Source organism: Brienomyrus brachyistius, chromosome 6, assembly GCF_023856365.1.
Source record: "Brienomyrus brachyistius isolate T26 chromosome 6, BBRACH_0.4, whole genome shotgun sequence".
Taxonomy (NCBI): Eukaryota; Metazoa; Chordata; class Actinopteri; order Osteoglossiformes; family Mormyridae; genus Brienomyrus; species Brienomyrus brachyistius.
Window position 1 is genome coordinate 18,463,804 of NC_064538.1, and position 14,319 is coordinate 18,478,122.

Genomic DNA, 14,319 nt, shown 5'->3' on the forward strand with positions numbered 1-14,319 from the left:
ATTATTTGTTACATTTTTTCTTCATTTTTAAAGACAGTTAACGATTGTGTAATGTCCTGTTTAGTCATCAGTTCTTAGGTTCTAGGTTTCATGAAAATTATTTTGCAGTTATTTTTTTTAAGTTATAGTCCCCATTTCCAAATAAATGACACGATGACTGCACGTGTACAACCACAATCATTCTATAACATAACGACTTAATTAACCCCAGGGAAGGTTGGCTGCAATTTTTATCACAAATCAGCCTTTTAATTGTAACCTGGATTGTAAAACAAGCTAGAAAGCACACAAGACACCCCCTCTCTTTATTGTACAGGAGTAAACAGTGGAGAAACCTCACAAAATTTGGTTAAGTGGTTCAAGTTCAGATGGAAATTTATGAAGCCAAGCACAGTACCGAGGTGGCACTACCTCAGTCACTGGTCTCGGCTGACTTTCTCGAAGCCTTCTTAACGCTACGTCATTCGTAAATTCTATCTTTTAACACAGAGCTTACAAACGACGTAGCATTAAGAAGGTTTCGGGAAACTTACCCCTCTACGCCTGTCGCCAGGTGTCTGGATGCACGTCATACAAACGAGGCAGATATCTTTAATCTGCATCCCACCCTCACCCACAAACCATAATCTTAATTCTTAATTTTATTTCATCTTCTTATCCTCCAACATGTCATTGTAATGTTGACCCTGTGTTAACATACATATGACAAATAAACTGAGAATTGAAACTGTATGAAATACGTAAAATGGGAGCCCAGAACAGAAAGCAAAATATTTCTCTTTGATCTGGAAAATCATAGGAAAATTAAATGAGGTTTACCATTTAATAATGCCATGGCAGGTTTTCCATGAACCATATTTACATGTCACATGCCCTATTAATAAAAAATAAAAGACGTCAGGATTCTTTAAAATTTGACAGTGACAGTAATTTTGAAAGTGGCAGCGGGAAAATAATGCAAGCCATTATTTTCATTGGCTACATATCAATTAAACACGTAGCTAAATGTTTCATATTAATTCAACGACAGACAATCAGCTACAAGATCTCCGAAAACTACACCTGCTCTAGCGTCACCCGGGCCAACACACTTCCTTCACGTGGACTTACGCCCAGTAATTGAACGTGGACCAATGAGAGAAAGCCAAACGTGCGCGGAGAGTTTCAATCGAAGGGGAGGCATGGGGACGTGGACCAATCAGCATCCGCCATTCGCGCAGACGAGGGCGGGTTCCGGTGATTACGGAGGTGATGCGTCCTTCGCGGAACAACCCGGTTCGCGGATCCAATGAGATCACGCCGCGTCCTGGGCCCTATGGTCAGAGCGAGCCGGCTGTTGCAGGCAGTAAAATTTTTTAAGAAATAATGCTGAGTGGTTGTTGTAAGGCACCTAGATAGTAACTCGCGCATTGCAAATAAAATAATCAAAGTGCTATTAAATAACCAGCTACAGTCTTATGTTTTTGTATTAGAAGTTGTAGCTTGACTGGGTTTGCACTTCAAGCAGAAGAACTTGTAGTGAAAGGTAAGTTCTATCATTGCATATCTGTTAAGTTTAGCGCACACTGATGTTGAGCTTCCGGTTGTGATTTAGATTCTGTATGTTTCAGCAGACTTAAGTGTCCGAATGGTATAGTTTCAGGATGCTTTGTATCATTACTACTTGAAACGCTAGCTATTTTCTTCTCCGAGAGTCATGTGCTTCAATATTATGAGGGATGTGTGATATAAGTAATGTCAGGGTCTTACGCCGGCGGTTAAAACGTAACATGCAGGAGGTTTGTTTTGTAGTGGAATGCTGTTGTCCGTTCCGGCTTTCTTTGTGTGCTGCTTAAGCATGGGCAACATCAGACGGCCAGCACTGCGTACGTCAGCCTGGCTGAACTGGAAGTTTCCACGCTTGTGCGTTTACCTAGTGTGATACAATTTATTGAGATCGGCCTGGGATAAGGAGGAAACGTACCAGATCAAATAGAATAGTGTAAATGGATTGACAGCTGCCCTTTTTCTACCTAATTCAGCTGGATGCGTTACGATTGTCGTGACTACCAGAATTGAGTGAAACCATTTTTATTACATTTGGCACTCGCAATTAATTCCACGTGTAACTGTGTGGGATCAGTAGAGCAAGGTATATCCTTAATTTTAAAAATTTCTTCCCCAGATTGTATCAGTGGCATCATCTCTGATCAAGGCTTTAGATTTCGCTTGGGTAATTTCTATTCTGCTCTGTCACGTTGTAGCCTTATTTACATATTATTATGTTTTAATTGATTAGATTTTTAAACTTATATATAACTACTTTTACCTGCCTTGTCATGAATAAATGTTTGCGAATCTGAATGTACCCTCAATATTGTTGTATTGACATTGTGTCACAGTTCTTCTCAGTTATGTCCTTTTATACATAAAAGTAGTAAACTCGTTGGCGATGGTTGGTCATTCTGGAAATACTGCTAGTGTCTTACACTTTTATTAATATGTAATTTATTGATCTGTACTTGATGCAACTGGTCATTTTCCCTGTTTTGCATTTCTGCAAGAGCTGCAAGATGTTATGCATCATCAAGCACTGTGACCTCTTTTGGTTATTTTTAATGTTTTATTTTTGTTTTATTGAAACAAATGTCTTGCTGCGGGGTAAAATGTCATGGATCCAAATTGATAACTTGCTGGTATCGTATGCCAGTCGCTGCTTGCTTATTGATGCAGACCTCTTTTTGGCTTTATTTTAAGTCTTTTTGTTGTGTTCTGTCTGCTTTGGTTAAAAACATACAGGTTGAGTAATACGTGGTGTGACTACATGCCCAAAACAAATGTACTGGGTGTAATAATTCCTTACTGTTTTACAGGCAATGACAATGGGGGTACCGCTGGTGTGTGCCACTGTCTTCTGCTTTATCCTGGCCTTACCTTCTCCAACAGGTATGCCTGCCCGCTGTTCTTCTGTGAGTTTTTGCTGTTGTAGGGCACGCAGATTTTGAGAGCGGTTTTGGTGGAGTAATTTTGGATAAAACTCTCAACTGATACTTTTATTTACTGATCCCAATGTCACTTTGTGGCTTAAATAATAAACCCTTAATAATCCCTTTTTAATCCAGCCCCACCCTTCAATAGTAAATGTAAACATTTGTTTAGATTTGTTTTGTGTTCTGTCCTCTAATGCGGTTGTGTTATTTATTTATGTTTTTTTTAATAAATCCCATGCAGCATCCGTAGCGGTGATGTCTGTTGACCTGGGTAGCGAGTGGATGAAACTGGCTCTAGTTAAGCCTGGTGTGCCAATGGAAATTGTGCTGAACAAGTAAGCGTGGTATTTTATTTTTTGTCTGTCCACACAGTTAAATGTGCTGTGCGGGTCACGATCTGATTCCTCATGTGTTTTTTCCCTGCAGAGAGTCGAGGAGGAAAACTCCAGTAGCTGTGTGTTTAAAGGAAAACGAGCGACTGTTTGGGGACAGCGCTCTGGGAGTTGTAAGCAGTTGTTTTCTAAAATTTCAAATGATTCTTGCATTGGCCATGTCACCCCATATGTGTTTGCACATCTGATCGAGCTTCAGTTATTAGATGGTGAAAACCTTACATGAGCGCATGCTCAGCCTGTTCTTAACTGTTCCCAATTCAGTCGGTGAAGAACCCCAAGTTGGTGTACAGGTACCTTCAGGACCTTCTGGGGAAAAAGCATGATAACCCTCAGGTGGCTTTGTATAAGAAACGTTTTCCTGAGCACCAGCTGCAGAAGGATGAGACCAGAGACACGGTTCTCTTCAAGTCCTCAGAGTGAGTCTATTTTCCACCTGCGCATAAACCCTCAAAAATCACTTTGTTTTATAAAGTTCTACCTGTGACGTTTTTTTTCAGGTGTGTCAAAACAACATGATCGAATACAGAAATTCATTATTCTACACATGCTGACGTTTTAATATTTTCTCTCCATCCCAAAGAGAGATGCAGTATTCCCCAGAGGAAATCCTGGGAATGATTTTGAATTATTCCCGTGGCTTAGCGCAAGACTTTGCAGGTTAGTGTCCTACACTATGCTTGATGTACTTGATTTCAATTCTCCTGACGCATACATCAAGCTAATGGGAGTTTACTTTCGCAAAAATGTTCTAAGGGCAGAGGGATTGATGAAAGAATGATTGATTCTCTCTCTCAACCAATCATATTATAGAGGAGGTGTGTCCAAGACATCTGATTTGATGGTCCCAACTCCTCAAGTTGCTTGAACCCACCTATTCTATAATCTGATTGGTTCTCTCTCTTAGCCAATCATTTTTCCTTCTGTCCTCAAAACATTTTTAAGTAAAAAAAAAAATAAATAAAAATCCCATGAGCATACATTAACTATACCATGATTCTTATTCCCTCCCCCACAGAACAGTCAGTCAAAGATGCTGTGATCACAGTTCCAGCCTACTTCAATCAGGCAGAGCGCAGAGCTGTTCTACACGCTGCGCACATGGCAGGTTTGAAGGTCCTTCAGCTCATCAATGACAACACTGCTGTCGCGCTAAACTATGGAGTCTTCCGGAGGAAGGACATCAACAGCACAGCCCAGGTACTACGGTACAGACCTTACTACACCAAAGCCCAAGGTCAAGTGGGTAGTCTTAGGTGTGGTTTTTTGGTGGAAACTCTAGAAGTATGGTCCACTTCTCTTCCCTTCAGAACGTGATGTTCTATGACATGGGGTCCAGCAGCACCGTAGCCACTATTGTCACATACCAGACTGTGAAGACCAAAGACTATGGCACCCAACCTCAGCTACAGATCCGAGGAGTTGGGTAAGCCAATCCTCGAAGGACTCCCAGGGGTGCTACATGATACTTTACTTCAGTTTTTTTGGTCAATTCTCATGTTGGGTAGCCAGTAACCTGACACACTGCAGTGATGCAGTGTTTGTCCTGTTAATACCTTTATTGTGCTTTTTTTAAGGTTGCCTAATGATTTCAAGTGGCGAGGGGCTTCAGTGTTGGGAAAAATATTTTCCTTCAGTTGCCCTGGGTCGAAGTTATCAATGTATGTTAATTCTGACATTTGAATATCTCTCCTGCTTGCCGCAGCTTTGACCGCACCCTGGGTGGCTTTGAGATGGAACTGAGGTTACGGGACCACTTGGCTGATATCTTCAACAAGCAGGGGAAGACCAAGACGGACGTGCGGAAGAATCCGCGAGCCATGGCCAAGCTGCTGAAGGAGGCACAGAGGGTTAAGGTTGTTCTCAGCGCCAACATTGACCACACGGCTCAGGTGAGCTTGTCCAGTGCTGCTCTGGTAGCAGATGGTCCTCCTGGAGATATTGTTAGACATGAGCTTAAGTTGTTTGACGTTGAGCATTATCTTATTGCTTAGGGAGACCTCTCCAAAGGAGATGTTGGTTTATAATTGTGATCTCCAACCTTTTTAATAGTGAGAGCTACTTTGACAAAGAAAATGCTCTTCATCTTGTCATAATAATTTACGTTACTGACTTATCACACAAAATATGGACACGACTAAGAAATTTTTGATATTGGCAAATCTTTTGTACAGAACCGACATTTTAGCCAGTCGTGCTACTCCTGCCCCCTCATCTGCTCTGTGTCGCAGGCGCGGCTCAGAATGTTCCTCCACACCCAGACGGGCATTTGGTGGGGGTGCTGTACCGCTAGGGGTGCACTAGCAGGGTTGATAGTATTGCACAGTCGCCTTGTACTGCCATCTTGGTACACTTTTAGTCATGCTAGTGGAGTATTCCCAGTGCGTGATTGTGATCAAGTCAACTAAGGTGTTATTGTCATGCCAGTCATTTAGTGTACTGCATACTGTGACCTAAAATAATGTTGTATAAAAGCAAAATATAAGGATATACAGAGAACTAACTTTTGGATGTGACCCACACACAACAAAAGCAAAACGGTTGTGAGCCGCTTGCTGTTCGTTATGAAGATATCGTTAATTATCTGTTTTTTTTTTTTCCAAACGTTGTGGGTATCACTGATGCAAAAGAAACTGGAGTCTGGTGGTTTAATTTCTTTATTCTGGCTGGGTACTAGAATGCAGAGGTAAAGTGTGGATGAAATATTTCAGTGTGTTCTCAGGCAAGTAACACACACATGTAAATCCAATGCTTATTATTCATTATATATTAAGATAATGTTAAACAATATATTTTCATTATGTCATGGTAAAGTGATTACGTTGCTTTCTGCTGTGATGTTTACGTTGCAGTGCTGTGGCAGTGTTTAATGCAACAAACCTGGTGGTATTGCGCATAAGTGAATGCGTTTCATTATTATCTAATTATAGCTAAATGTCCTAACAATATTCATACAATGTGTTTCACTTTGATATCTGCAGGTGGAGGGTCTCCTAGAAGATATCGACTTCAAGGCAAAGGTGACGCGTTCCGAGTTGGAGGAGCTCTGTACTGATCTTTTTGAGAGGGTCTCTGGTCCCGTTCAAGAAGCCCTCAATTCTGCTGAAATGTCCTTGGTAAGTCCAGTCTGACAAGTTTCAGTTGGATGGCCAGTGCGGGACCGGAGGTCATTTTGGTGCGGCACATAAATCTAAATATGAATATAAGGCATCTAGTAAATAACGGAATATTTAAGGTATCTAAACGCTATAACTCTACACTGTTTTTAATCCAGGCAGTGGTGGAATTATCAAAAATTTATATAATGTATCAGTTTCTTGCAGTTAAGGTAACAAGCTTACAGTAGGTATGAGATTCCTAAACTTCTGCATTACTGCTGTTCTGAGAGCACATGCTTAGCTCAGCAGCACAATGAGCTCATTCTTTATCAGAATATCATCAGGGACACAGTGTTTTTTTTTTTTTCTAAAAAGTCTGATTTACCCAAAGTGCAAGTACAAAGGAGGTGGCCAATGACGTGGCCAGGTTTCAGTCTTGGGTGGTCACGGGCACCCCTTGCCACCTTCCAGATGCGCGTATGCTGCCCGACCTCTCGGCTTCAGAGTACGTCATATGCATGTTCTGCCTTCGTTTCCAGGAAGAGATCGAACAGGTCATCCTGGTTGGAGGAGCAACCCGAGTGCCCAGAGTTCAGGAGATTCTGCTAAAAGCCGTTGGAAAGTGTGTCTACTTTTAGTCTTTAATGGATCTTCCATCGCAGTCTTGTGTAAATTATTGAGGCTCAAATCCCAGAAATTTTGCGATTTTACTCAGTTCTGTCACGGCCCGCTGCCTTTCTGCAGGGAAGAACTGGGGAAAAACATCAACGCTGACGAAGCGGCCGCTATGGGAGCCGTGTATCAGGCCGCAGCACTCAGCAAGGCCTTCAAGGTGAAGCCTTTCCTGGTGCGAGACGCCGCGGTGTTTCCCATTCAGGTGAGCAGGTGGCCCGTGGGCCAGACGTTGGCCGAGTCGTACGGAGAGACCCATCCTGCCGCTTGTTTGACCGGGCTTTTTCAACTTGCTTCAGGTCGAGTTCACACGGGAGACGGAGGAGGAAGGGGTGAAGATGTTGAAACACAACAAGCGGGTTCTGTTTCAGAGAATGGCTCCATACCCCCAGCGCAAGGTCATCACGTTCAACCGCTACACAGATGACTTTGTGTTTTATGTCAACTACGGTGACCTTGGGTTCCTTAGTGCAGATGACCTCAGGTAACTGGTTGAATAGGCAGCGATGAATGTACATACACCTCTGTTTAGATCAGGCTTCTACCTCTATTCCTGGGACTTGGGATGGAGCAAAAACTTGGACTGTTTGACATGGAGCTATGAGGGAGCAAAAATGTGGACTGTCAGTGGGTGCTGGAGGACCGGGTTGGGGAAGCGCTCGTCTACTGGCCCAACATCTTTAAAAGTGAATAGCCATTTTTGTTGCAAGTTGACATGATTCTTCCTTCTCAGGGTGTTTGGGTCCCCCAACTTGACCACAGTCAAGTTGACAGGGGTAGGCAGCAGCTTTAAGAAGCACTTGGATGCGGAGTCGAAGGGCATCAAGGCTCATTTTAACATGGATGAAAGCGGTGTGCTCATCCTGGACCGGGTTAGTTAGGAATTTTGGAACTTTGGTTTTCTAAAATCTTAAAAACAATAATAAAATTTAAATGAAATGTATTCCTGAAGGTTTTTTTTTTCCCTCCAGGTGGAATCTGTCTTTGAGACCATAGAAGAGGAGAAAGAAGAAGAATCGACTTTGACAAGTACGTACTTGCAGACATTTTGGTATTTCATGCTTTTGACAAATCAGATGTTTTTATTTTTTTCCTTTACTTGAATTCATTGCGTTATGATACATCTTTTAAGAACTTGGAAACACAATATCAAGTCTCTTTGGAGGAGGGGGTTCAGAACCAACCGCGAACCTCACAGAGCCTGTTCAGGTACACTTCTATCCCATTTATCATTAATGACTGTTAGAAACCCTCTTTGGAGGACTTTGCTCAGGCCTCAAGCTATTTTCTGCACCTAAACCCTTAAAATATTAAACCAGGACGAGGAGGAGCTAACACCTGAAGCTGGGAAAGAGGAGGAAGATCAGGCCAAAAAGGATGACGAGCCGCAGGATGCTAATCAGGAAGCTGAGGAGAACACGGATGCTCAGCCAGAGAAGGCGGCTGAGGCTGAGAAGGTGGAAGGCAGCGCCGATTCCCAGGTAGAAATCAAGACCCTCTTCTATTACTCCCTGCTCTGCTATCCCGTGCTGTGTTTCTATGGAAACTTATGTAAATGGGTTTGGTCATTTTGCGTACGCAATTTGCATTCTGCTTCCCATGTTCCTCTCTGTCCATCTCATTCAATTAGTGTAAAACCACTTTGACAATCATATTTTTTTTCGGAATAAGGAATTCCGCATTCTCTGATGGATCAAGTTCTGGGTGGATATTTTCCAATTCCAAGCTGCAGCTGTTATCCAGTGAGTTAATTTTAACTGGGTGGGGGTTAGGTTATATCATCAGCCTTCAATAGTAACTCTTACAAAACAAATGTGTCATTGAATTTAATACGTAAGCTCACCTTGCGATATGATTAGGCCTGTCACGATAACAAATTTTGCTGGATGATTAATTGTCCCAGGAATTATTGGAATAAATGATAATATTGCCGTTGTGAGACCATTTTCAACTGATGTAGTAATAATAATGGCATATTAATGCAAGTACACCCTTTCAACGATCAATAAACTTTAATTTCTAAAGAACATTTAACACTGGGACTGGAAGACATTTTTAATATCTAAAATAAACAAAACAATCAAACACAAAGAGAAATGGATTATGAAGTCTTTGTAAACAAAATCGCCCTTAAAATATTAAACATTAGGCTCAGACAGGGAAAACAGGCAAAATCTCCAGTTAGGACCTTTGTAAGCAAAAAGTGCGAACTAACAACAAAACACTCCATATGAATAAAAGCAGGAGCCTCAACAGGCCGTATGCAAATCTGTAGCTAGTTTAGTCTGGCAAATTCCAAGCAAGAAATATAATTTATTGCATATAATCATATTCATGTAATTTATTGCCAAAAAATATATATTTTTTTCTTCTTCATGTCTGTCTAGTGCCAGCCACAAAGTTGAACGAATAAGACTCCCCTTGGTATCCGTGGATGTACGACAAAGCAGACGTCTTAAAGCCCTTCTCTAATTTATTTGTTGGTACTTTGGAGAAGGATTTATAAAAGCGTTGTATGTTGTTGATCATAAGTTTGGGCAAGTCCTGTAAGTAGCATGTCATTTTTCACAGACCGGAAATGAGCGAGCCGCATTTCCATGAACGCGAAAGCTGACGTGCAAAGAGCCCACTGACACGAGAGTTCACGCATCATTGCTAGTGATATCGTTTGCAAACAAGACGAATCTTTGAGACGATTCTTTTTAGCGAACGATGGGAGCCGGCTGTTGTTCGAGCCGTTTTATTAATGTTTATAGAATTGTCCGGGTTTTTGAGCTGCCTAAACATTAAGGACGACGGTGGCCGGAACACGTCTTCCAAAAAAGCCCACCCACGAGACAGCGTCTTATTTTTAACAAGCTCAAATCAGGTCACGCAAATCAACATCAGGTTAAACGAAGAGAGGGGCGGGTTTTTTTGAAAAGAGCTGTTTAGGAGCCAAAAGAGCCGATATTCCCATTTGGTAGAGAGAGACAGGAGGAAAACAAACAAGCATGCAAATGAAAATTATCGCAGCTGGAAAATTAAAATGAGGTCGATAATTTATCGTGCAATTAATTGATTTATGGTTTATCGCGACTGGCCTAGATATGATTTTATTGTAAATACTGCAATATTTTGAAAGCAAAAGGAGTTACAATTTCTCTGAAACCAGTCTAGAAGGTAAACGGCAAAGATGAAAATGATTCTGACTGCCTTGCAGAGCTTACACAAAAGCAGCAGCAATAAACTGATTTTTAGTTTTGTTTCCTATGGCAAAGTAAAAATGTTTTAGTGAAACTTAATCTCACTGACCTATAATGTCCAGACAGCGTGAAGCTATGATCTCAAACCAGCTGACTATTGCGGTATTTGCGATATGAGAATTGCATTTGGATAACATGCAGTGTTGCCATTTAATATCACACATTAACCAGCCCTATAATATACTATAGCCATTTTTCGAAATTATTGGAACGTGAATTTCTTATTACCTTCTTAAAGTACTATAATCCTGTTCAGCTCTTCTAGTTCATAATGCAAACGTGCAAGCAAATGTAAATTGCAGTAGCATTTTATGGTAACATAAGACAGCGATTCTCACAGATTTGTTAGCAGAAATTAGTACGTAGTAATTCATGATGTACAGCGTGTCATTGTTTGCTCTCCAACACCTTTTTTGAGCCGACCCTATTGCAGAGGATAACTGAAGCGAGCTGGAACCATGCTGTAATTAGTCTCTCTTCGGGTATAGTTTGAGTATGAGTTGGTTCCTATATGCCAGTGGAAAAGCACCACTGAAGAGCACCCAGGCCTACTTGGACGCTCTTATACTTTGCACTGTTCATGTTGTGCTTACTCTATCTGCCTTGTGTATATTTTACAATATACGAGTTGATGATTAATTGACTTAATTTGTTTTTGCTGTCATGTTATGATGTTGAGTTTGTAAAAAATTCTTCGGAACACTGGCTCAATAATGGCATTTAATTTTTCCAGAGTGAAAAGGAAGCAACTGGAACTGAAGGAAAAACTGAAGAAAAGAAGCCAACTGGAGAAGAAGAGAAGACTGAGGACAAAGATAAGAAGACAAAATCACAGAAGAAAGTAAAGATCTCAGAAGAAATTGATGTAGAGCTAGAAATAAATGATGTTCTCAACCCAAGTCCAGATGAGATTGATTCTTCTACGAAAAAGTACGTTTTCTCACTTTGAAGAAAGGGATGGGTGGGGCTCATGTGACATTTGAATTTAAACTCTATACATTTCCTCTCAGATTGCAAGACCTAACTGATCGAGATCTGGCAAAGCACGAGAGGGAAAAGGCCTTGAACAGTCTTGAGGCGTTCATCTTTGAAACCCAGGTGTGGATCTTTTTTGTTTAAAGATGGTTCCCAATGTCTTGTCTAGTTCTAGAATCAGAATTCTATCCTGGGTGGGTGATAGATCAGAAAAACCGTTTGACCGTTGGAGGGGCGATTGAAATGATGGGGCCAGCAGTTTAATTGTCCTCATCACCTCATGCCACCAGGATAAGATGTATCAGGATGAGTACCAGGTGGTGCTTTCTGAGGAAGAGAGGGAGCAGATTTCCAGCAAGCTGAGCGAGGCCTCTACCTGGATGGACGAGGAGGGGTATACGGCGGGTACCAAGGAGCTGAAGGAGAAGCTGTCGGACCTGAAGAAGCTGTGCAAGTCCATGTTCTTCAAAGTGGAAGAGCGCAGAAAATGGCCTGACAGATTGGCAGCGCTTGACAGCATGCTGAATCATTCTAGCTTTTTTCTTAAGTGAGTTTCAGAGCATAATACTCATTTACCCATCCATCCTCTGTTTATTCTGGTCCTGGTTATAAAGTATATTCATCATAATTTGCTTTATCGGTTTTGTTATGAACACGGATGATATTGAATTAATATTTTGATATAGGAGTGCCAGACTTATACCGGAGGATGACCAAATCTTTACAGACGTTGAGCTGAAGACCCTGGAGAAGATCATCAATGAGACGACCGTACGTAAAAACCCCCTTTTTTGAAGTATCATCCGGAAGTGCGTGTGTCATTTGGCGCCGTAGCTTCAGGCTGCCGTGTCCTTCACAGACTTGGAAGAACGAGACGTTGGCAGAGCAGGAGAGACGCTTGCCGACCGAGAAGCCAGCTCTGCTGTCCAAAGACATCGAGGCCAGACTCGCCCTTCTCGACCGCGAGGTCAATTACCTGCTGAACAAGGCTAAGTTTGCCAAGCCCAAGCCCAAGGTCAAACCCAAGGAGAAGAACAGCACCGGTACGGAAAACGGCAAATCCAACAGCACGGAGGCTGACTCTCAGAAAGTCATCCCACCTGTGGACAAGCCTGACGCTGAGAAAGCGACAGGTATGATGAACGCCAAACCAGTTGGCCGTGTTGCCTTGTGATTGCCAGTATACTTTGTTTAATGCTGGATCAGTATATGTACAGAACTGCACAAAAGTCTTAGGTAGTCAAGGAACATCTTTAAAGCTGTTTATCTAGGTTGTAAGTGTATACTTTCTTTGAAGAAAAACCCAGTAACAGCAGATCGTATGCAAATTAACAGTAACAATTTAATAAGAACTACTTCCGTACTCCAAAAAGTAACTGGTATCCTGTTTGATGGTTAGAGCACCACCACTTCAGTTCCTAAACCTCTCTTCTCTCTCCATCCATCCATCCATGTAATTCCTCTTTTTCTATGCCACATCAGAAACCCCTGAAGAGGTGAAACCAGGTGGGGAGCTGCCCATAGACAACGGTGCTGAGGATGGGGCTGAAACGGAAACCCGTCAGAATCCCACAAAAGGAGCAGTGAATACAGGTATGTTTGGTGCTTGTGTGTCCCCTCTGGTTTAGAAGCTGCTCCTGTCCTGCGAATGTGGTAGTTCGACTCGCCAACTTCTCTCTAGTCCTGTTTTGCAGTCTTTTTATATTTGTTTTTATCTGTATAAAATTGTATTATTTATTTTTTTTTATTTTTTTTTGTCGTCTTGCAGAATCCACGGAGAGCAAATCGGAAAACCATATAGAAGATGAATTATAACGACTGGAACTTAAACAGATATTTTGATGTATTTATTAATTTTTTTCGTCTCCCCAAACTTAAATCAAAATGTTTAATTGGATCAGCTTGGAGAATCCTTGGTGTACATTTTTAGAACGTTTTGGGGCTCCTGACCTTCTCCCCTACGACCAGCTAGAGCACATATGATCCTGTGAGAATTGCAGAAACAACTTGATGCCATTTTTGTCTAGTTTATTCCGTTCTGATGTCGTGAAATTTCATTTTCAAGTTGCCAGTTCCATTGTCAGTCTTTCTGCAAAATAAGACCCTGCTCCAAGCCATTTCATGAAATACATATTTGTGTACAGGTAATGCCCCACCCCACCCCCACCTCTCTTCTCAGTTGTAATCTCACAAGGTTATTGTCATGGTTACCAAAACCCTATTAGTGTTGATTGATCTCTGGGAATCTTGTCATTATGCCTCTGTTGCATTTCAGCTTCAGCATTTCTGCACCTTAACATAAATTTAAGTACCTCATGGGAGAAATGTTTATCTAATTGGAATCATAGGGATTTCGCGGAATGGAGGATCTGTGGAGTGAAGCCAACAGAAAAGACTGGATATTTGTATTGTGTGGGATTTATCTGGGATGCCGCTGAATTTGTTAGTTGTGTGCTGTTTTGGTACCGAAACCCGTATAGCACTTATGGCTTGAATGAGCAAAGCCCTTAATGTTTGCCACAGTGGTTAGTTTCTGATAACATTCATAGAGCAGGAGTGCATTCTGACAAGGAATAAATGCCAACAGTCTGTGAAGTACCATATATTCTGTAAAATAACATACAAATAGTTATAATGGGAAAATATAATGGCTGTCAGAAACCCCCCCCCCCCTCTCCTTACAGTACTTAGTTTTTTTTTCCTTCAGTTAAATGGCTTGAGCAGTTCAGTAAATTTGGAAAATGCTGGAATGGGTGTATTGATTTGACGTTCCTTTAATGGATGTAGAAACCGTAACCTTCACATCGGTCCCCTTTCTGCTTTTCTGCCCAGAAAACGTTCATGGCCGTTAGACAGGTGGTTGTGTTGCTCGGTCACTTTGAATTTCTCTCTCTTGCTGATTTTTTTTTTTTTTTATTATTTTATTTTTAGTTCCGTTTTTTGGTTGTCTGTGGTATGCCATGTAACT

At 41.5% G+C, this 14,319-nt stretch overlaps 1 protein-coding gene across 1 annotated transcript; it reads left to right on the top strand.

The window, feature by feature from the left end:
- Positions 1-1,276: 1,276 nt before the first annotated feature.
- On the top strand, positions 1,277-13,468 carry hyou1 (hypoxia up-regulated 1). The gene is made up of 24 exons (XM_049016211.1): positions 1,277-1,525; positions 2,853-2,925; positions 3,211-3,304; positions 3,396-3,474; positions 3,626-3,780; positions 3,945-4,021; positions 4,380-4,561; positions 4,672-4,787; positions 5,067-5,253; positions 6,343-6,477; positions 6,999-7,081; positions 7,204-7,336; positions 7,431-7,615; positions 7,865-8,003; positions 8,103-8,160; positions 8,264-8,340; positions 8,451-8,612; positions 11,110-11,306; positions 11,387-11,474; positions 11,642-11,898; positions 12,038-12,122; positions 12,211-12,484; positions 12,834-12,944; positions 13,120-13,468. The coding sequence occupies exons 2-24, from the start codon at positions 2,856-2,858 to the stop codon at positions 13,164-13,166; spliced, it is 2,991 nt and encodes a 996-aa protein (XP_048872168.1). The 5' UTR covers positions 1,277-1,525; positions 2,853-2,855; the 3' UTR covers positions 13,167-13,468.
- Positions 13,469-14,319: the final 851 nt, after the last annotated feature.